Source organism: Trichechus manatus, unplaced genomic scaffold (assembly GCF_000243295.1).
Source record: "Trichechus manatus latirostris isolate Lorelei unplaced genomic scaffold, TriManLat1.0 scaffold00052, whole genome shotgun sequence".
NCBI lineage: Eukaryota > Metazoa > Chordata > Mammalia > Sirenia > Trichechidae > Trichechus > Trichechus manatus.
Window position 1 is genome coordinate 7,507,707 of NW_004443988.1, and position 22,179 is coordinate 7,529,885.

The 22,179-nt window shown below is 49.2% G+C and overlaps 1 protein-coding gene across 2 annotated transcripts; it reads right to left on the reverse strand.

Moving 5' to 3' along the window:
- Positions 1 to 1,090: 1,090 nt before the first annotated feature.
- SLC30A3 (solute carrier family 30 member 3) lies at positions 1,091 to 9,700 on the reverse strand. 2 transcript variants are annotated; one of them, XM_012555916.1, is made up of 8 exons: positions 9,633 to 9,700; positions 5,249 to 5,430; positions 4,614 to 4,760; positions 4,364 to 4,517; positions 3,690 to 3,888; positions 3,330 to 3,435; positions 2,982 to 3,116; positions 1,091 to 1,433 (listed from the first exon to the last, which is right to left on the reverse strand). In XM_012555916.1, the coding sequence occupies exons 2-8, from the start codon at positions 5,376 to 5,378 to the stop codon at positions 1,285 to 1,287; spliced, it is 1,020 nt and encodes a 339-aa protein (XP_012411370.1). In that variant the 5' UTR covers positions 5,379 to 5,430; positions 9,633 to 9,700; the 3' UTR covers positions 1,091 to 1,284. The 2 variants fall into 2 exon arrangements, with proteins under 2 accessions (XP_012411370.1, XP_004377672.1); XM_004377615.3 differs by lacking the exon at positions 9,633 to 9,700 and adding an exon at positions 8,494 to 8,722 and having other exon boundaries at positions 1,285 to 1,433.
- Between the last annotated feature and the right edge of the window lie 12,479 nt (positions 9,701 to 22,179).

Here is a 22,179-nt window from a genome sequence, read left to right on the forward strand (position 1 = left end):
TTGTAAAAGAGGTCCTTGGTGCCCACAGCCCAAACCTGGACTCATGATTGGCTGCTGTTGGGGGCTTCCTCCCCTGGGCACCTTACACAGCTTGAGAACCCAGCCCCTATCAGCACTGTGGCCCAACTACTCTGCCTCAAAGGGACCCTGCCGCCCTCCAGTCAGCAACTGAGGGCACCCTGCCTGCTGGAGACATTAGGAATGATGCCCCAGAACCTCTTGGCTCTTTGTCTTTCAGCTTTCTCATGCAGCCAAGCCCAGGCCCATGGAGACTCTCCCTGAGCCAATGACCATGGGAGGGGCATCACCACCCCATTTTGACCCAGGTTTGAGCATACTGTGAAACAGTGGAAACCAAAACCAAACTGAACCCATTGCTGTTGAGTCGATTCCGACTCAGTGACCCTGTGAGAAAGCTGAGTAAACGCGGCTCGTGGTTTTTAGCCTGTATCTGAATGGTATTTGAGGATGGAGAGGGTGGAGCGGCTGGGAAGGGGCTAGGAGGGCTGGAGAAGGTCACTCCAGCGAGGGATTCCGTCAGCACCCAAATGGCCAGTACTATGCCCCTCCTGAAGAATCAGCCCGGGACCTGAAAGATGCAGTTAGACACGAGTTTATTGGTGGAGCTGCTGCAGAGTCCTCCCTCTCTCTGGGATAGCCGATGGCACAGCACCAACAGAGGGATGGACAGACAGACGCCTCAAACAGACACATGGATGATGCAGACTCATACAGACCGTAGCACAACCACACAGGCACAGAGACACACAGGCCACAGCACCAAGAAACGCAGACAAAACCACAGAGCGAGAACACAGACAAAGTGCGGGCTTTGGGGCTCCTGCATAGACAGAGCGAGGCCACATGGGGATGGAGCCCCGCTGACCTCCCCCAGGCACAGGCACACCGACAGCACACAGACAGGCTGATGCCCACAGCAAGCCTGCCAGCCTGCCACAGACAGATGAACTACATGGAAAGGAGGCTCATGGCTCCCCAGACCTCAGTGGAGAAGAGACTGCGGGGCTTCTATAGCCCCACTGTACAGACCCAGGACCCCTGCTCCTGAGTGGTCCTGAACCTCGGCCTAGACTCCCTCCCCCACTCCCCACTCACACTTTGGTCTTGCCCACAGGGGCTGTGGGCTGGGGAGTTCGGGAGGAGGGAGAAAGGAAGGTGTCCGGGCCCAGCTCAGTCCCCTCTCCATGATCAGGGGGGCAGTTGCTGAGAGTCCAGGGCTGAGCCTGGGCTGGGCAGTGGGGTAGATGAGGGTGAGGCCACAGCTTAGGCTTTGGGGGGCTCCCGGCACCGTAGGCACTGGGCCATCTCGGGCCGGTACTGCTCGACCTGCAGGGTACAGCTGGAGATTCCAAACTGGGAGTAGAGCCGGGATGAGGCTTCAGCCAGGACAGCTTCAGGGTCAGCCGCTGCGTCTGTGGGGGAGTGATAAGAAGTAGCCTCAGTCCCTGGGGAGTCAGGCAACAGGCGGGGGCTGAGATAAGGACGGCTGGGACTGGGTGCCCTGTGGAGGGGGACCCCAGACTTGCACAGAATTCAATGGGGAGCTTGAGTGGAGAGCTTTATTTCCTTTTTGTAGTGTACGAACGGCGTAAAAATGTTGGAAGAGACTCCCCCCAATTAACCATGCTCACACACTAAACTGTTCTTCATTTTCTATTTTCTTCTGCTCTTGAGTATCACTATACAACTATCTGCTTCAGCAGCCATACCACCCGATGTTCCAGGACAATCCAGATGTTAAACATTTTGTCCCACCATCCCTCTACAGTTACCATCAAATAGCCCACAAATTATGATATTTTTGGCATCCAAATTGCATGTCTCTGATTGCTTCTTGCATCTGAAAGAAACTCAAAAATCCTTTGTCAGCTCATGAGTCACCATATATACTTTTAATAGTTGAATCATAATATAGATATAATTTTATATTCAGATTTTTTCTCTTAGCATGCCATAAACATTTTTCCTATTTGTCATACATTTTTCTTCTTTTTCTAAATTATATGTATTTTGTTGTTGTTGTTGAGAATATATGTGACAGTTTCTACATGTACAATTTAGTGACACTGATTTATATTCTTCGAGTCGTGCAGCCATTCTCACCCTCCTTTTATGAATTGTTCCTCTCTCATTAACATAAACTCACTGCCCCCTCAGGTTCCTATCTCATCTTTCAAGTTCTTGCTGTCAGCTTGATCTCATATAGATAGTTCTTAAAAAAGCATAATGCTCAAGACAGACATAGTTTACTAGTTAAGCTAAACTATTGTTCCATTTTAAGATGACTTCAGGGGATATTTTAGGTTTAAGGTTTAAAGATTATCTCAGGGCAATAGTTTTAGGGGTTCATCCACCCTCTATGGCTCCAGAAAGTCGAGTTCATGAGAATTTGAAATTCTGTTCTGCATTTTCCCCCTTTTGATCAGGATTCGTCTATGGAATCTTTGATTCAAATGTTCAGTAATGGCAGCCAGGTTCTTCTGGTCTCATGCCAAAGGAGGCTGTTGTTCATGGTGGCAATTAGCCACACATTCCATATCCTCCTTCTGTTCCTGGCTCTCCTTCTTCCTCCCTTGCTCCAGGTGAATAGAGACCAATTGTTGTGACTTGGATAGCTGCTTGTCCAACAGTCTTCATAATCATCATCTTAACAGTCACACAACACCTCACTGAGTGGAGGTGCCATAATTTACCTAACTGTGCCCCTGTCACTAGACCTGTAAGTATTAGTGATCTTTTAAAGGGCTGCTGGCCTACTACACTACTTCAGAGAGGGTGAAATCTCCCCCAGAACCCTGTTCAGGGCTCCTGATCTCCAACATACGTGTGTCTGTGTATGAGAGAGACAGACAGACAAACAGAGACAGATGCTGAGACAACCCTGGTAATCCAGGCTATTGGCCCATGTTGGGGGAAGAGATGCTTCCAGGAAGTAACTGGCCTGGCCAGTGTGGACTCACCAATGGCCAGGTGCGCGGAGGCAACATGGTAAGTGAGTGTAAGGGCCCACAGGTGCAGCTCATGAGTAGCCCGGACTCCTGGCACCGACAGCAGCGTGTCCCGAACAGGCTCAAACCCCACACTGCGGGGGGTACCTGTAACCAGCACCCACCATGCCTTATTGCCAGGGCTGCTCCTGTTCAGAGGCAGCCCCCTGCCAGGCTCCACATCCCTCTATCCTGTACCCGCTCCCCACTGACCCCACAATTCACCCTCTGCCTGAATCTTCCTTCCAGCAATAGGAGGCCCAATGCTGGAATGAGGCCAGAGAGCTGGCTACAGGGCCTGGGGATAGAGATCTGATTCACCTTCCATGAGGACTCGAAGAACATCTCGGAGGGTTGGAGCTGTGGATCCAAGGGCAAAGATGGAGAAGAGGAAGGTGCTGATGGGGTCAGCCGCCTTGTACTGAGGCTGTAGAGAAGGAGATCTCTAAGCCCAGGAACCAGGGGCCTTTAAGAAGAAGATCTAGGGGCATCCTGAACAAACAGGACCTGCGAAGCCACTGAGAACCCTGCTGAGGGGAAAGGGAGTGGGATCAGGGCTGGAAGTCCTGGGGAGCTGGGAGCTAGAAGGAGAGGGAGGGAGGCTGAGGGTCCTGGGAAGGAGGGGACTGGGGTCTGGAGGGGGTTGGGAGGCTGGGGCAAGCCTCCATGGATGGACGGTACCTTGAAGTAGATGAGGATGGAGGCAGCCAGTACCCCAAGGCTCTGCAGGAGGTCCCCCAGCACATGCACAAAGGCTGCCCGGACGCTGGTGTTCCCCAGGGGCAGGGGCTCCCTCGGCCCCTCCTCCAGCGGTGTATACTCTGCCCCTCTAGACCCATGGCTGTGTGGGGGCCCAGCCTGGTGCAGCACAAAGGCCATTCTGAGGGGGAAGCAGAGCAGCTGAGCCCAGGCGGCCTGCTCATGGCCTCCTCTGCCCCTACTCCCATGCCTCCTTCTCTCACCTCCCCAGGAGCCCTTCCACCTTCTCCCTCTTTTCCCAGCCACAGGAAGAAAACAGCATTGTCCAAGAGAGACAAATAATGTAGCCTGGGGGAAAGAATACTGTACTTGGTGCCAGGAGACCTGGATTCAGATCCTGACCCTGCTACTTAAATAGCTATGTGACTTGGGCAAGTCAACTGGCCACCTCTTGGGATCTTAACAGATGCCTGTTGACTCTGAACTTTAGGTCTCGACCCACTCCCTTTTCAGGCAAATCCAGGGCAGTGCAGTTGAGAACTGCTTGGACACGTTTGGGTGTGTCTGTCCGGGCGGCGGGGAGCCAGCTCTCCCATCCTGGAGCAGAACCCCTCGTCCTGAGCCCCATGCAGTGCCTGCTCCACACTGGCACGTACAGCAGATTGGCACAGACTGCGATGCTGGCGGTCAGCAGCATGGCACCCCCCTCGATGTGGTAGTCGCTGTGCAGCAGGCGGATGAAGGCCAGATACAGGAGGATGCCAGTGACCATCCAGAGGGAGACCACAGAGGCCAAGGCCCCCAGAGTCTCTGCAGGGGGAGACAAGCTGTCAGAGGCCTGCTGGGGACCCCACAAAGTACCCTCTGGCAAGACTGGAGGGCCACCGAGTCATGCAGGAGCCTTACCTGAGCGGTGCCAGCCAAAGGTCATGGTGCGGGTGGCTGGACGGGTAGAGAGCCAGAGGGAGAAGAGGCTGCCCATCATGCTGCCCACGTCCGCCAGCAGGTGGGCCGCATCGGTCATGATGGCCAGGCTGTGCGCCAAATACCCACCTGCAACGTGGTTCCATTTAGAAAATATAATGGAGTGTGTGCGTGCATGCGTGCGTGCATGTGTGCGTGTGTGTGTGTAAGCAGGGAAAATAGATTGGGAAGATATACACCAAAATGTGAACTGTGGTTGTCTCTGATGATGGGATTACAGGTAATTTCTATTATCTTCTTTTCACTCATCCACAGTTTCTAATTTTCTACAATGACATTTTATTTTAATAACAATAAATGAAGGTTTTTAAAACACCAGTTAACCTTCAGTGCTGGCCCACTGACGCTAGACCTCATCCTAAATCCCCTTGGTGTAATGTCCCTCACTCCCTCCCATATAGTGAGACATGGGGCCCCTTCAGAGCACTCAACTCCCCCATCCTAGCCATCCCCATCGTCTCTGCATCTCTACCAGGGACACTACCTGGAACCCTGGATGAAGAGTGGCTTAAGCATGTGCAGGAGGAGGGGGTTGGAGGAGCTGCTCTCCCACTTACCGACCACTTCCCCGGCCATGAAGACGCAGCACACAGCGCAGGCGGCACACAGCTGCCTCCGTGCCTGCAGTCTCTCAGGGGTGAGCCCCTGCTGTGGCATGGGGTCTCTGTGGCAGTGGTGGAAGGACATCTCCACAGGTTTGGGCTCCTCGGGGAGGGGCTCTGAGGGCTCTGTGAAGAGACTGGGGCAAGCAACACGGTTCAACACAGTTCAACCTGGGGCCTGGTCCGTGGGCTGACTTGCTGAGTAGTTAAAATAAGTGCCATCAAGGCTAAGAAGATGGAGTAGATTAATTCTGAGGAAATCAGGGAAATCACTAGAGGAGTTAACATGAGAAGGGTCTTGAAGGACGGGAAGGATTTTGATGAAGATGAGGTAACATGCCAGGGACTATGAAGGGAAAGTGGTGTAAAAGTGTGGACGGGGACTCTTAGCATATGATCCTGGCCTTAGTGTGGCTTCCCTTCCAGATCCACCTCCCAGTGCCCACTCCCAGATCCTATGCCCTCCCTGGACACAGCAGCTGGTGTTATGAAGTGTGGCCCTTCAAGAGAGGAGTGGAATGTTGGGACCCCAACAGTTTGAAGTTCCCGGCACAGAGAACTGATGGCCAGATTCCAGAGCTGAGGCTGTCATGGGGAGGGGGTGCAGACTGCTGTGCTTGGGAGTAGTAGTGACAGAAACACTGGACTTGGTGTCTGCCATGTGCTAGCTGGACCTCAGTCTGAACATAAGACCCAGCAGAGCCACCTTACCTGCACAGTGCCATAGCCTCCCTTGTTAAATGAATGGGGTGGAGCCTCACCAGGGATGCAGATACTGAGCTAAGGCTGGCTGAGTTTTAGGTCCATTCAGGCCCAATTCTCATCCCTACTACTACCCACCCTGAACCCCAGCAAGGACAGAACCTTCCACAGAATAAAGGACCCAAACAGAAAATGCAATCCTAGAAATACTCATGCAGGTGTGACAAGAATACCCATGAGTGAAAATGATGAAACATAATCACAGCAGTAAAGTGGGGAGAGGTGCCTGGGGCCTTCTGGCTGAAGAAACCTCTGCCAAGGAGGTGAATTGAGGTTTGAGGGAGGTGGGGGGACACTTGGTAGTTGTAGGGAAAATTCAAGTGCTTATAAGTAGATTAATTTTTTGAAGAATCTCAGTGTATTTAATTCCTGGTGTGTTTCCAGAGAAGATAGGGAGATGAGGGTGGTTTTGAAACCCATCGTCATTCATTCAATGAGGTGTACTGGTCAGTGTAAATGAACGAAGCCCAGTCTAGTGGGAAAGACAGATGTGTAACAAATGACACAAGGAGAAGCTAGTGCTATAAGGGTTAAGAACAAAGGACTTTGGGGCACAGGGGAGGGAGTGACCAACTCTAATGGGGTGGGGAGAATTTCACAGAGGAAGAGATGTCTAAGGGGATGCGATCTAGCTGAGAAGGGTGCTTCAGACAGATGGAATGACAGTGACAAGGTTTGGGGCTGAGTGTAAGTGTGAGGAGCCAGGGGAAGGGCTGAGGAGGAAAGGGATGGGATCAAAGGAGAATGAAGGGGGATACATTAATTGATTTAACAAATTATTTCCTGAGCCCTGAGATGACCATGCTGATATATAAGTCTGGGAGAGAGGAGACGAAGAGGCCTAGAAGAGTCCAGGCCAGAGGTTCCCTGCGTAGAGTTTTAGAGGAGGGGCAGGTAGGTAGGGAAGAATTCCTTTCAGAAAATGCGGCAGGATTTGGTGACTAATGATCATATGAGAATGAAGATGAGCTGGGAGTCAAGAGATGCGGATCTGAAGAGCAAACAGATGCTGAGTGGCCCTGGGGCAGTGGGCAAGATGCTGTCCCTGGTACTGTAAGGCTCAGCGCAGCCAGCCACCAAGGTAGCCAGCCATCAACAGGCTGCTCCCTTTTGTTCTGCATGAATTGGGCCCTAAAGCTCCTTGTTGATGTGTGTGCGGGGGTGGGGTAGGGAGGTGGGGGGAGCACTGCATTCTGTTGAGAGAGAAGGAACGGCAGTTGCCTCTCACAGGCCCTCTGGAACCCCAACAAACAACAAATGATACTGGGTGGGGAGAGGGGAGATTCAGGACGAGGGAGAAGGGCCTAAAAGCAGAGTCAAAGAGCAGGCCCAGGGCCGGAGCCCCACCAGTTGCCCATGTCTGCAGTCCACTGCAGGAAGGAGCCAGCCTCCCTCTTCTCACCCACTCCCCCCCACCCCCATCCAACTCCTGGGTCTACATCTCCGACCCAGGGAAAGAGCGAGAAACGCACAGGAGAACCACGTCAGAGACAAAGGGAGAGGGCTGAGAGAGAAACAGAAAGATAGGGAGAGATGGGGAGAGAGAAAAACTGGCGACCCTGTCGAATTCCAGAGACAAACGGACGGTCAGCCGACAGACAAAACGGCTAGCGGGAGGTGACCAAGGAGGACTGGCTCCGCGGGGCAGGACGCACCGAGCCAGCGGGCGCCGGGCGCTGGAGGGAGGCCGGGCGAGAGCGGGGGCGGTTCTCTGGCCGCCCCCGGCCCGCTGTCCCGGCCGCTCGGCGCGCTTCATTTCACACCTCGCCGCCCCCGACCCAGTCTGTGCGGAGCCGGGAATACCCACCGCCGCCCAGACCGCACCTGCTCCTTGCTGCCCGCCCCCTCGCTTCCCAGAGCGGTGAAGACCCGCCGCCGCCCAGCCAGGGCCCGTTTCAGGCCGGGAGCCCACAGCTGGCTGCGGCTGGAGGGGGCGCCCCGAGATCCGGAGCGCGGAGGGAATGGCTAGGGGCCTGCACATGGGGCTCTGGAGCCTCGGATGCGAGGTGCTCCCGCCGCCAGGCCTGAAGCAATGCGGACATCGGAGCACCGGGCACGGACTCCGGCCCGACGGAGGGGCAGCGGTTCCCAGGAATCAGACGCGGCGGGGGCGGCAGGGTAGTGGGGCAGCGCAGGGGGTTCGGAGGACGGGGTGGCGGCCGGGGGGCCGTTTCGCAGTGGCCGCTGTTCCTGGAGCCGAGAGAAAATGGGGGTGGCCGGAAGGAGGCGTAGTGGGCTGTTGAGGGGCGGGGGTCGGGCAGGCTGGGCAAAGGGGGCATCTCTGCGGCCGGAGGGGACTCAGCCGGGCGCAGCGAAGCCGAGGGAGCTGCGGGTTGCCGAGGCCGCTGGCCCCGGCCCGCGCCGAAGAAAACAACGAAATGCACCGATGGCAGGTGGGTGGCGCCCCCGGGCCGCGGGCCCCCCCAGGTCTGTCCTACCTCTTTAAACGCAGCCCGCCGGCGGCGGCGCCGCGATCCCGGGGGGTCACCAGGCGCGTGGTCTCCGAGCCCCCCGTGACGGGAGAGGGCTCCATGTCGACGCGGCCACGACCGTCTAGGCCCCGCCGAGGCAGAGAGAGGCGGGGCGGGCCCCGCGCCAAGTCCAAGAGGCCCACTGACCCCGGACTCCCCGCAGGGCCGCGAGGACAGCAGAGTGGAAGGAACTGCGGCGACTGTGGCGCTAGGAGTCCGAACTGCAGATCCCGCGGCCGCTGGAGCCCCGCCCCGCGTGGGATGGGCTTCCCAAGCCCCGCCTCCAGGCTTCCCGGCTTCTCCCCCACGCCTAAGCCCCGCCCCAGAAGCCCCATTTTTCTGGCGCAAGGGCCAGGTTGGGGCGGCGGGAGCCCGTTCTTCGGGTTCTAGAGAACGCCCTACCTCCATAGCCCCTCCCCCTCGGCGAGCTAGCTCCGCCCCCAACCCAAGCTCCGCCTACCAGTTCCAAGGCAAGCTTCTCCAGCCTAGGATCCTTTCCACCAACCTTCAGCCAAGGAACGCCGCCCCTCGCACTCCCACGCGGGGGACATCGCCTTGACACCCGCATCACCTCGTGGCCCCAGGTCCCATGCGTATTTATTGGCAATCTCGAGAGATCCAGAAAGAAAAGGTGTGCGGTGATCTGACACATCCGGGAGACCTCCAGGGACTCCAGCCAGAGGCTCCTCCGTGGAGGCTGTGGGGTCAGAATTCGCGAGCAAAACCTAATGCCAAGCACCGCTTATTATCATTTATTTTTATCCAGACATACTGGTGACAAAAACTTCCTGCTCTCTTTCAATCCATTATTCCTATTTTTCAGATGAGAAAAGTGAGGCCCAGAAGAAGTGTCCAAGTTTATGCAGCGGATAGAGTACCGAAACTGGAATCCCGTGTTCTTCCCCTCCCCGGATCAGGCGACTGAAGAGAGAACGCACGTCGCGATACGCCACGCCACCTCTCTGGGGTCACGAGCCACTGTTTATGGAAGAAGGCTGCAGTCAGCTTGTTGGCAAGTGATTCCTCACTTCTGTACCTGTAGCACTTTCCCGAGGATTACTTCATTTTGTATCCGGGGAGGCCCAGAGGAAGGAGCGACTTACTACTGCAAAGTCGGTGGCCAAGCGGGGAGTCGAAGCTTCAAATGCTCAATGCTCTTTGCCCCTCGCACCTGCTGCCACTGTAGAATTTAAAAAGGAGGGTGGGATGGGGATTGGATTGCGCACTCTAAGCTGTGACAGTCTGCGAAGAGGTGGGTCCGTAGGAGGAAGGGAGAGTGAACATGGATGTGAAAGCGTGGAGGGGTGGGAGTTATTGGTGAGTCGAGGCAAGAAACTCATCAACCGCACCCTTCAGAACACACCGGGCGACCAGAGTTTAGATCTGGGGATAGACACACCGTCCCTACCTCACATTGTTATTCCAAACAATGAGACTGCGTGTATACTTTCAAAAAACAACAAACAGAAAACAAAATACGGTAGCACGTGCCATATGGAGTGGTTGGAACTGATGGGGTTAACCTGGGAGAGCTTCGCGGAGGAGGTGAGGCTTAAATGGATTAGGCAAACTGGGTGGCTGGCTGGCTGGCTGTTTGGGCGAGGGAGACTGCAGCTCCGCCAAGGTTTGCGCGAGGCGTGAGCGAAGGGATCTTTCTGCGCGATGGAGCGGAGCGAAAGGAACGAAAGGGTCTGTGTGTGCCCTTCTCAAGGCGCCTCCGCCTCCGCCGGGCCCTGGACCCCCGCCAACCTTTTCCTCCGCGCTCCCGGAGTCCCGCCCAGAAGGGCCAGCCCAAGACCCACGCGGGCGAAGGAAGGGGTGACTTTCTCCCTTCAACCCCTTAGCGCCTAGAGGCGTGGAGCTGGAGGGGCTTCAGCTCCCTCCTCCGATCACAGGGTGGCAAACTGAGGCTGGGAGAACGGAAGCCACCGGCCAAGGTCACCTTGTTGGCCCGTGATAGACCCAGAATGGAACCCATGTCCCTGTCCACCTGGCCCGAGTACGTCCCGCCCGCGCTGTCGGTTTTCGAAGCTCGGCACCCGGCTGGGGCCTCCCCAGTTCTGAGGGCACCGGGGCTGGGACCCGGAGGAGGCATCGCGCGCTCCAGAATTCGGATGCGGGAGCCTCGCCCGAAGCGGCCTGGGCCAACGAGATTGAGAATGGGGAGAAACCGCTGGGCCCTACGAGAGGGAAGGGGCTTCTTGGCAGGCCTCAGCCGATGACGAGAACCGGGGATATGATAATAATAACAATGGCTTCCTCCCGGATTTCCCTTCCGCGGACAGCAGCCCTGGTGCCCAGGAGGGGGCGCAGACGCTGGCACGTGCCCGCCCGCCGCCCGGCGGGGCGCGAACAGGAGGGGAGGGGGGCGTTGGAGCGGATGGATGCAGGGCCGCCTCGGAAGACGAGGGCACTCGCAGTGGGAGGACCAACAGTTGCCTTCGCATGGAAATTTATGTAAGAAAATCCTGGCAACGAAACAGCCTGTTTGCACCTTTTCCTCAAAAAGCCGTCAAGTGGTCTTATGAAAATCTTTGCAAACAAACGCTCTTCTGGAATGCCAGGCCTGAGGAAGGCCTGCTGCACCTGGATAAGAGCCAAGAATTAGAAGGTCACTCAGGGCTGGTGCGCTGTGTGGAAATGTAGCTTTGCTAGAACTACTCATTCAACATTCAACTGTTCGTTGAACATTTACTGAACAGGCATCCTTGCCGTGCACCCTGCCTGCTAGCTTAGCTGAGGATTCTGGTGAACAAAACAGACGAGTTCCCTGCCCTCTCTGCTGTAACTTGATTTCAATCCATTGCTATTCTATAGTCTTTTGTTACTGACACCCACTCTCTCTTACTGCCTGTCCTGTCCTGCCTCAGGAATCAATCTTCCCTCAGGTGAGTCCTTAGGCCTTTCTTAGTCCCAAATGACTGAGGAAGGCAGGAAACCCTGCATGTTCCAGTAAGGCAGGTCAGTGCCCTTCCACAGGGCCTCGGGCAGAGCTGGCCAGGAGGGGGCTGCAGGGGACCCAGGCTAGAAGTCCATGCTGGACCGGTTCAAATTGGGAGAGAAGGAGAACTAAGCCCAGGGCTGAGGTCAGGATTTAGGCTGGGCTAGAGCTCTCAGGTGAGCTTTGGAATCCAAACATACGGGCTAGGGTTAACACTTGATGAAAGGTCCAAGCCAGGGGCCTGGGGTTTTTACCGCAATAATGCCGATTGGAGCCGCCTGCCGCAATAGCCAATTCTGAGACATGGGTAAGGTGAGCAGCAAGATGTTTATTATATACTGATATATAGGAGACGGAGGGGAATAGATTCCTCCAAAAAAACCCATCTGCCCCACTGGAGGTCGGCTGAAGTCTTTTATAGGGACAGGATTATGAATCTTTTGTGGTAGTTTCCCCTTGAGGTGGTGATGTCTTAGATGAGTTAACCTTCTACTGGTACTCTTAGAGGTTATCTGGTGACATCTTTGGAGATTATCTGGCGACATCCTGCTTTTTCTTGTCACAAGATGGGTGCTTTGTTTGGTTTTTCATTTTTAGATCATTATCACTTGTTCTCCACCCTCCAGGGAGGAACATCGGGTTAATCTTAAACCTTTTGGTAGAGACTAGAGAAACAAGATCATGAGACAATGTGGTGGTTAGCAATGGGGAGTAAATAATAATGAGCCAGGCCTGTGCAGCCTCTTCCAAGGTCAGCACAAACCCGATGACCCAACTTCTACTCCATTCTCTGCTCAGATGTCACCTCCATGAAGCCTTTCCTGACTCACCCTAGGCTGAACTGTTAGGTGCCCTCCCTGGTGCTTTCAAGGCCCACTGTGCTTACCTGATCACAGTACTCACTATGCTGTAATGAACTAGTCTGCTTGTCTGTCTCTTCACTAGAGTGCAAACTCCCTGAAGGCAGGAACTGTGTCTTTCTCATCACTTGTTCCCACATAGTGGTTGGCACATAGTCCTCAAGGAAGCCATCCCAGAAAGGAGGACCTTATTGTCAGAGTGGAAAGCAGAATGGAGGAAGTAGGATTTTAGTTGGATCTTAAAAGGATACATAGAATTTGTTGATAGAGAGGATGAGGGAGAGCTACAGCTTAAATGTCACCTCCTCAGGGAGGCCTTCCCTGATCCCCAAACTAGGTTAGTTCTCATGTTATACACTCTGGTTGCACATTACTTTTTTTCTATAGCACTTATCACACTGTAATTAAATCATTATTTGGGAATTATTTCTTCACTTGGCTTCCAGGATACTATAATCTGGTTTTCCTCCTACTTCACTGACTTCTCTTGGTTACTCTTGTCTCTTTTTTTTCTGTACTCACTCCCATGGAGGTATCATCCATCTAGTCTCAAGGCTTTAAATACTATCTAGAAACAGCAGAAAGCAATGGTGGTTGAAGGTGGGTGATGGGTAAGTGGGGGATCATTGTACTATTCTATTTTTGCATGTGTTTGAAATTTTCTATTTAAAAAGGTTTAAAAAATAAATAGCATCTGTACAATGATGATTCCCAGATCTCTCACTTTAACTCCAAACTCGTATGCCCAAATGTCAGCTTGACTTCTCCTCTTTGTCTAATAGGTATCTCAAGCTTCGAAAGTCCAAAACTGAGCTCCTGATCATCACTCCCATCCCAGACCTTCTCTTTCTGCAGCCCTCCCATGTCAGAACATGGTAACTCTATCCTTCCATTTGCTCAGGCCGAAAACCTTGGAGTCATCCTTGACTCTTCTATTTTCACCCCACGTCCAATCTGTCAGCAAATCCTGCTCCCACCCTTGTCCAAACCACCATCATCTGTCATCTTGATTATTGCAGTAGCCTCCTAGGTGGTCTCCCTGTTTCCACCCTTGTTGTCCTATAATCTATTCTCAACCAAGTAGCTAGCCAACAAAGGCAGACTTTGTCACTCCTGAGCTCAAAACCTTCCAGTGACTTCCCATCTCGCTCATGTAACAGCCAAAGTCCTTCACCCTACACATTCTGGCCCCTCTTATGTCATTTTTTTCCTTTTATTTTTTTAATTTTGAACATAAGGTTTATTCTGAGAAGTTATCCTATATGCATATAGGGAGACCATTTTGATTCCAGAAAAAGCAAATGGCTCCAAGAAGTTAGGTACAATGAGGCTTATAAAGAGAAGAGGAGGAAGAAATATAGAAGATCAACCGCTGACTAATCGTAACATGATTGATTGAACCCTGCCCTCCCCCTTTGACTGAGCTCAACTGATATCAGGTCACAAGATGGCCTCTGGCTCTCCACCCAGCCATATCTTTTGAAATTTAAATTTAATAAGCCTGGCTTCAAACCGGAAAGAAAAGATAAGCAACTATGGGTGAAAGAAAAGCTGCTGGCAGAATCAATCCTAGTTAGGAATTTCTTTACAGTGAGCATTTGGTTTCCTGGGTAAGAAAACCCCAAAATCAAAGCAGGATGTCTGCTATCAGTTTCTCTCTTTGACAGTTCTGATGCCTGAAACACTCACTTTTAGTGTTGTCCGTTTTGGCAAAGGCAGGGAGAACCCATAAACCATTGTTGTTGAGTTGATTCTGACTCATAGCAACCCTATAGGACAGAGTAGAACTGCCCCATATGGTTTCCAAGGAGCGGCGGGTAGAAGGTTGGTGGACTCGAACTGCTGACCTTTTGGTTAGCAGCCATAGCTCTTAACCACTGCACCACCAGGGCTCCAAAGGCAGGGATACTAAGTATGAAACATGCATAGCACTACTTCTCACTTCTGAGTCCATGGCAGACATCACTAATCAATTACTGGGCTGTCTCGTGCTAGGGCCAGATGTCAGCACTAAATCAGTTGCCTCAAGTCTGTTCTGACTCATGTGTTTCAAATTGAACTGTGCTTCATAGGGTTTTCCTTCTTTTTTTGTTTTAGTTTTACATGTACCATTTAGTGACATTGATTACATTCTTCGAGTTGTACAACTATTCCCACCCTCCTTTTCTGAGTTGTTCCTCCCCTACCTGCTTACCTTTTTAAACACTGCAACTTCCCCCAAACATTCTCTATCTCCATTCCCTGCTTCGTTTTTCTTCATGGCCATTATTACCATCTAACATACTATATACTTTGCTTATTTTGTTTACTGTCTCTCCTCTCCCACCAGAATATAAGCTCCATGATGGCAGAAATTTTCGTTTGCTTTGTATGCTGCTGTATTCACTAGACACCTAGAAAAGTGTCTGGCACATTATAGCGCCCAATAAATATTTGCTGAATATATTAATGAATGTCTGTCTCCCACATTAGACTATACTCGGTGAGGACAGAATAAGAGTTTGATCATTTATTGTTGTAGCCATGGTACTAGCCATATAGTAGGGGCTTAATAGGTATTTGTGGAATAAGTGAGTTGATTAATGAAAGGATGTTTCACTGGGAGAGATGGTATGAGAGCAATGGTTCAGAGGTAAGAAAGAACAGGATTATTTGAGGGGTAGGGGAAGAGAGACTGGTTTGATTGCTGTGGAAGGTTCACTTTAGGGCAACAGTAGATGACGAGTTTGGAGAAGTTGGTATTAATTTGTAGAATTTATTGACAGTTTTAAAGATTTTTTCACACTCTGTGGGCTATGAGCAAAGGTGGGGCAATGATGGACACATTGCTTTATGAACACTGATCTGGTAGCCGTATCTAGGATGATATTGGCAGCAGGGAGAACATTTAGGCTAGGACAACAGTACTAATATAGGAATCTCTTCACTTGGGCGCTTCAAGGCTGGGGGAGCTGAAGACACAAATGAAAGAGCCACTTTAAAAAAAAACTTAGTAAGACTTTTTTGCCTGAAGTTGAGGAAAGGAATAAATCCACAGCTCAGTGATCCTGGAGTTCTGAGCTTCATTATCTCAGAAATAGTCATAACGTTAACACAGAAATCAAGAACAACAGCCAGTTTGGGGCAAGATAATGAGTTCAGAACTCAGTGTGATTTTGAGGCAATGGGAGACTGGCATTTGGATGATACTTAACTGACTCTAAAGCACAGTTGTGACAGCTGAACCCATGGGTATAGATGGGATCTCCGAAGAAGAGTGGAGAGAGCACAATCTGAAGCTTAAGAACCAAGCCATGTAGAATATCCACAGTCAGGAGGTGAGAAAGTAAGAGGAGCCAGTTAGGGAGACAGGAAGCTTATCAGAGGAGAACTAGAATAATGCAGAATCACAGAAATGGGAAGAAATTGGTGGGGATAAACAAAAAGACATTTAAGGCCCAAAATCTCTTCCCAAAACATAGCCTGATATTTTTCATTTCATTTAGTCACATTGCCTGAAATTCTACTAGTTATTCCTTCTGCATTAGGAAGAATTAAAGGAGTACCCCCAAAACTATTGCCCTGAGATAGTCTTTAAACCTTAAACCAAAAATATCCCCTGATGTCTTCTTAAAACCAAACAATAGATAAGCTTAACTAGTAAAGAATGTCTGTCTTGAGCATTATGCTGTTTTAAGAACTATGTATGTGGGATCAGATTGACAATAGGAACTCGAAAGATTAGATAGGAAACGGGACAGTGAGTTTATGTTAATGGGTGAGGAAGGAACAACTCAGAGAAGGAGGGTAAGAATGGCTGTATAACTCGAAGAAGGTAATCAGCGTCACTGAATTGTACATGTAGAGACTGTTGAATTGGTGTATGTTTTGCTGTGTATATTCTCAACAACAATAGCAACAAAATAAATAACATTTTGAAAAAAAGAATTAAGGGGTGAGGTATTAATGTATTTCTCCCTAAAATCTGAATTAGTCTTGAATTGCTTTCTACCTAATCGTTACAGATGGAATCATTCTGTGGAGGTAATAGAATTTTTTATTAGAAGTTTTGAAAGAAGGGGAAGTGAAAAGTAATTTTAGAGTTCTGGTTGCTTGAGTGGAGCCCTGGTTGCACAGTGGTTAAGAGCTCAGGCTGCTAACCAAAAGCCCCTCCTTGGAAACTCCATGGAGCAGTTCAGCTCTGTCCCATAGGGTCGTTAGGTCGACAACAACGGGTTTTTGGTTTGCTTGAAGAGGACCAAGAGGGATGTTTTTGGATAACCAAAGGGCACCATGAGGGGACTAGGTTGAAGAATAAGAAAATGGGATTCTAAGAGGCTGGGGGTACGATGTAGAAAGGGAATGGAAGAACACCAATGACAATTTGCAAATCTTCTTGGAGAAAGAACGCTGATTTTTCTCTTCTTCCCAGAGACAAAATGAAAAGCAACTTCTCTTTCACAAAATTGGGAGGAGACAGAATACAAAGAAGATGATGATGATGATAAGGTACTTACCATGTGCCAGGCACTGTTCAGATTAAATATTCAGTCCTCATAACAACCCTGTCTTAGGCTGGGTTCTCTAGAGAAGCAAAACCAGTAAAGTAATAAATATACATATAGAGAGATTTATATCAAGGAAATGGCTCACACAGAGGCTGGAATGTCCCAAGCCTGTGGGTCAGGACAGAGGCTTCTCCTGATTCATGTAACCACAGGGGCTGGTGAACTCAAGATTGGCAGGTCAGAGAACAGGGCTCTTGCTCACAGGTTGCAAAGATGAAAGAATCCCAAGATCAGCAGGTAAGACCGCAGGTAAGCTGCTAGCTCAAGTCCCAAAAACCGGAGTTTAGCTCAACAGTAGCCAGCTGTGGGATCCAGAGTGGGCAAAAGCCCATGAGCCTTGCCAGATGTCTACTTATATTTGAAGCAGGCCACACGCCCAAGGAAACTCCCTTTCACCTGATTGGCTATTCACAGCAGATCCCATCATGGAGATGATCATATTATATCAAATCTCATCATAGAAGTGATCACAACATTATATTACCGCCAAACTCCATCATAATTGCCAAACCACTGAGAATCACTGCCCAGCCAAGGTGACACACAATCTTAACCATCACAAACCCTAAGAGGAAGACAGTACTCTCTCCATTTGACAGATGAGGCAAGTGTGCCCTGTTAGCCTGCCCCAAGGTCTACAGAGTCTGGGTTGCAGGTCAGAGAGGAGGGGGTATGAAGCAGCCTCTCTAGTTGGAAGCCCTCTCCTCACCCTACCCCTGCACCGATGTCTGGCCTGGGGAGAGCAGGCATATAAACTGGGCTGGCAGTGGGTTTGTTTTTTTAATAGACTTAATTTTTAGAGCAGTTCTAGGCTTACAGAAAAATTAGGCAGAAAGTACTGAGTTCCCATATCCCACCTCTCCCCTGCACATTATTTCTCCTATTAACATCTTGCATTCCTGTGATACATTTGGTACAACTGAACCAATATTGATACATTATTATTAACTAATGTCCCCATAGTTCACAGTAGGGTTCACTCTTTGTGTTGTACAGATCTATGGGTTTTGACAAATGATTATGTGCCCACCATTACAGTATCATACAGAACAGTTTCACTGCCCTAAAAGTGCCCTGTGCTCCACCTAGTCATCCCTCCCCTCTCGCCTTGAGTCCCTGGCGACCACTGCTCTTTTTACTGTCTCTATAGTTTATCCTTTTCCAGTGTGTCACATAGTTGTAATCATACTATATGATTCAGCTTTTTCAGACTAGCTTCTTAGCTATATGCATTTAAGGATAGCTCATTTTTTCCTATTGCTGAATAATACTCCTTTGTATGGATGTACCACAGTTTATCCATTCACCTATTTAAGGACACCCTTTTAGCAATTATGAACAAAACTGTATACATATTTGTGTGCAGGTTTCTACGTGGACATACGTTTTCATCGCACTTGGGTAAATACCGAGGAGCGCGATTGCTGGATCAAATGCAAGCCTATGTTTAGCTTTGTAAGAAACTGCCAGATGTTTTCCAGCATGGCTGTGCCATCTTACATTCCCACCAGCAATGAGTGAGGTTGGCGGTGTTTTTGGTCCCATGTAGTATGCATGCCTTCATCTGGGGGGAAAGAAAAGAGGGACACCACCTGGCTCATTTAGGTTCACCCTCACCCCTGAGGGAAAATGATACCAACCACGGCTTTGGTCTGTCTCTAGACCTAAATTTTAAAATGGAAGGGAGCTGGTTTGTCTAAGGAGCTGTTATGGTGTAAGCACTGAATTTGGCATTCAAAGATCTCACCGGGTGATCTTGAGCAGGCCAACCCTCCTCTCTGGGCCACACTTTCCTTGACTGTATAATGAAGGCATTGGATTCGAGTTAAATCTCTGTAGTCCCTTCCAGCCTGAAAACTGTACAATTCTAGAACCTGGTGGTTGGGTGTGACAAATTATGATCTCTCTCTCCCAGTGCATATGTTCCAGAGTGTGGTATTTTGGGTATAAATATGCCAATGTCTGCTCTCTGTGTGTATTCCAGCTATATGACTAAAACTTCAGTTGTTTGTGGGTAAATAAGGAATGCTTCTTGGTTTTCTCCAGGAGAAACCAAATGGCTCTGGGGGGTAGTAAACTATAAAATCACTGACTCAAAGCATGGCAGGAGGGCAAATGATTTAAAATAGGTTTTAGTCTGTAATCATTCTTTAGTGTAGTTCTTTGTTTTTTTCCTATCCTTTTTACAACCAAATCTAATTTAGTCTTCACATTAACTGTGTGAAATGGCGCAGATTTTTACAGAAGAGGAAAAAGAGAGTCAGAGATTAAGTGACCTGTCCAAAATCAAAAGCCAGAGCTAGAACTAAGATCTAGGGCTTGTATGTTCTGCCTAGTACTGCACTAGGTGTTAGAGACCCTCTGGATAGAAAACAGAATTAAAAAGGGGTCTGGTTTCTAGGTAAAGGCAAAGTGGAGAGCCTCTGGCCGAAAGATGCCAGGCAGACTTACCTGCTCTGTTCCCATCTCTAGTACCTGTTTTGTTCAAAGTATGGCCTCAGAAGACTTAAAGATAATGGCCACGAATTTGAAGAGCCATGAACTGTGATTAATTAGAATGTCAGAGGGCAATGACAAGAAGTAATAATGTTCTGGAGCCTCTGGCAAGACGTGAAGGATGTTTACTAACTCGTCTCAGAATCTAATTTGCCCTCTTTCTCAGGGCTCACTTCTTCCATAAAGCAGGGACGTGATCATACCAACTCTCAGGATTGTTGTAGGTGAAAGTACCTCTGAAGCCACACAAAAATTTGTTTGTTCATTCAACCAACCAACATTTATCAAGCACTTACAACATCCCGGAACTGAGAGAATTCTAAGACAAGATACAAGTAGCTCAGAATCACTATTCACCTTCTCCTCTTTAGCCCTTTGTTATTTTTTTTTATTATTGTACTTTAGATGAGCGTTTACAGAACAAATAGTTTCTCATTAAACAGTACACATATTGTTTTATGACAATGGTTAACAAACCCACAACATGTCAACACTGTCCCTTCTCAACCTTGGGTTCCCTATTACCAGCCTTCCTCTTCCCTCCTGCCTTCTAGTCCTTGTCCCTGGACTGTTGTGCCCCATTAGTCTCGTTTTGCTTTATGGGCCTGTCTAATCTTTGGCTGGATGGTGAACATCGGGAGTGACTTCATTACTGAGCTAAAACGGTGGCCGGGGGCCATATTCTCAGAGTTTCTCCAGTCTCCGTCAACCCAGTTAAGTTAGAATTTTGTTCTACATTTTTCTCCAGCTCTGTCCAAGACCCTCTGTTGTGATCCCCGTCAGAGCAGTCAGTGGTGGTACCTGGGCACCATCTAGTTGTAATGGACTCCGTCTGGTGGAGGCCATGGTAGTTGTGGTCCGTTAGTCCTTTGGACTAATCTTTCCCTTGTATCTTGTTTTCTTCATTCTCCCGTGCTGCTGAAGGGGTGAGACCAGTGGTGTATCTTAGATGGCTGCCCATAGGCTTTTAAGACCCCAGATGCTACTCACCAAGGTAGAATGTAGAACATTGTCTTTATAAAGCGTGTTATGCCAATTGAGCTAGATGTTCCCCAAGACCATGGTCCCCACAGCCCTCTGTCCAGCAATTTAGTCCCTCAGGGAGTTTGGATGTGTCTATGGAGCTTCCATAACCTTTCCTTGTACAAGTTGTGCTGGCTTCCCCAATATTGTGTATTGTCTTACCCTTCACCAAAGTTACCACTTATCTATTGTCTATTTAGTATCCCCCCTAACCCTCCCATCCCTCGTAACCCACAAAGATTGTTTCTCTGTGTGTAAACTTTTTCATGAGTTTTTACAGTAGAGGTCTCATACAGTATTTGTCCTTTTGTAATTGACTTATTTCCCTCAGCATAATGTCCTCCAGTTTCATCCATGTTATGAGATGCTTCACAGATTCATTGTTCTTTATCATTGCATAATACTCCACTGTGTGTAAGTACCATAGTTTGTTTATCCATTCATCTGTTGATGGGCATTTAAGTTGTTTCCATCTTTTTGCTATTGTGAACAATGCTGCAATGAACATGGGTGCACATATGTCTGTTCGTGTGATGGCTCTTATTTCTCTGGGATATATTCCTAGGAGTGGGATTGCTGGATTGTATGGTATTTCTATTTATAGCTTTCTAAGGAAGTGCCATATCATTTTTCAAAATGGTTGCATCATTATGCATTCCCACCAGCAGTGCATAAGAGTTCCGATCTCCCTGCAGCCTCTCCAACATTTTTTATTTCCCGTTTTTTTTGATTCATGCCAGTAATGCTGGGGTGAGATGGTATCTCATCTTGGTTTTAATTTGCATTTCTCTAATGGCTAGTGATGGCCAGCATTTCCTCATGTGTCTGTTGGCCACTTGAATGTCTTCTTTGGTGATGTGTCTGTTCATTTCCTTTGCCCAACTTTTAATTGGATTGTCTTTTTGTTATAGAAGTGTTGAATTTTCTTGTAGATTATAGAGATTAGACCTTTGTCTGACCTGTAATGTCCAAAATTTTTTTCCCAGTCTGTAGGTTCTCTTTTTACTCTGTGAAGTCTTCTGATGGGCATAAGTGTTTGATTTTTAGAAGATCCCAGTTATCTAGCTTATCTTCTGGAGTGTGTGTGGTTATGGTTTGTATCCTGTTAATGCATGTATTAGGGCCTCTAGTGTAGATCCTATTTTTTCTTCTATGAACTTTATAGTTTTTGGCTTTATATTTAGGTTTTTGATCCATTTTGAATTAGTTTTTGTATATGGTGTGAGGTATGGGTCCTGTTTCATTTTTTTGCAGATGGACATCCAGTTTTGCCAGCATCATTTGTTAAAAACATTGTCTTTTCCCCATTTGATGGACTTTGGGCCCTTGTCGAAGATCAGGTAACCATAGGTGGATGGATTTACAACTGGGTTCTCAATTCTGTTTCATTGGTCAATGTAGCTGTCGTTGTACCTGTACCAGGTTGTTTTGACTACCGTAGCTGCATAGTAGGTTCTGAGGTCAGGTAGTGTGAGTCCTCCTACTTTACTCGTTTTTTTATTTTTTCCCATACAAAAATTTACACATACATTGTTATGTGACTCTAACTGCTCTCCCCATATTATGACAGCACACTCCTCCTTCCCATCTCTGATTCCCCATGTCCATTCAACCAGCTCCTAGGCCGCTCTGCCTTCCCATCTCACCTCTGGACAGAAGTTGCCCGTTTAGTCTCTTGTATCTACTTGAGCTAAGAGGCATTATTCTTCTTTTTTCAATAGTGCTTTACTTATTTGGGGCTTCTTCCCTTTCCATAAAAGTTGATGATTAGTTTTTCCATCTCTTT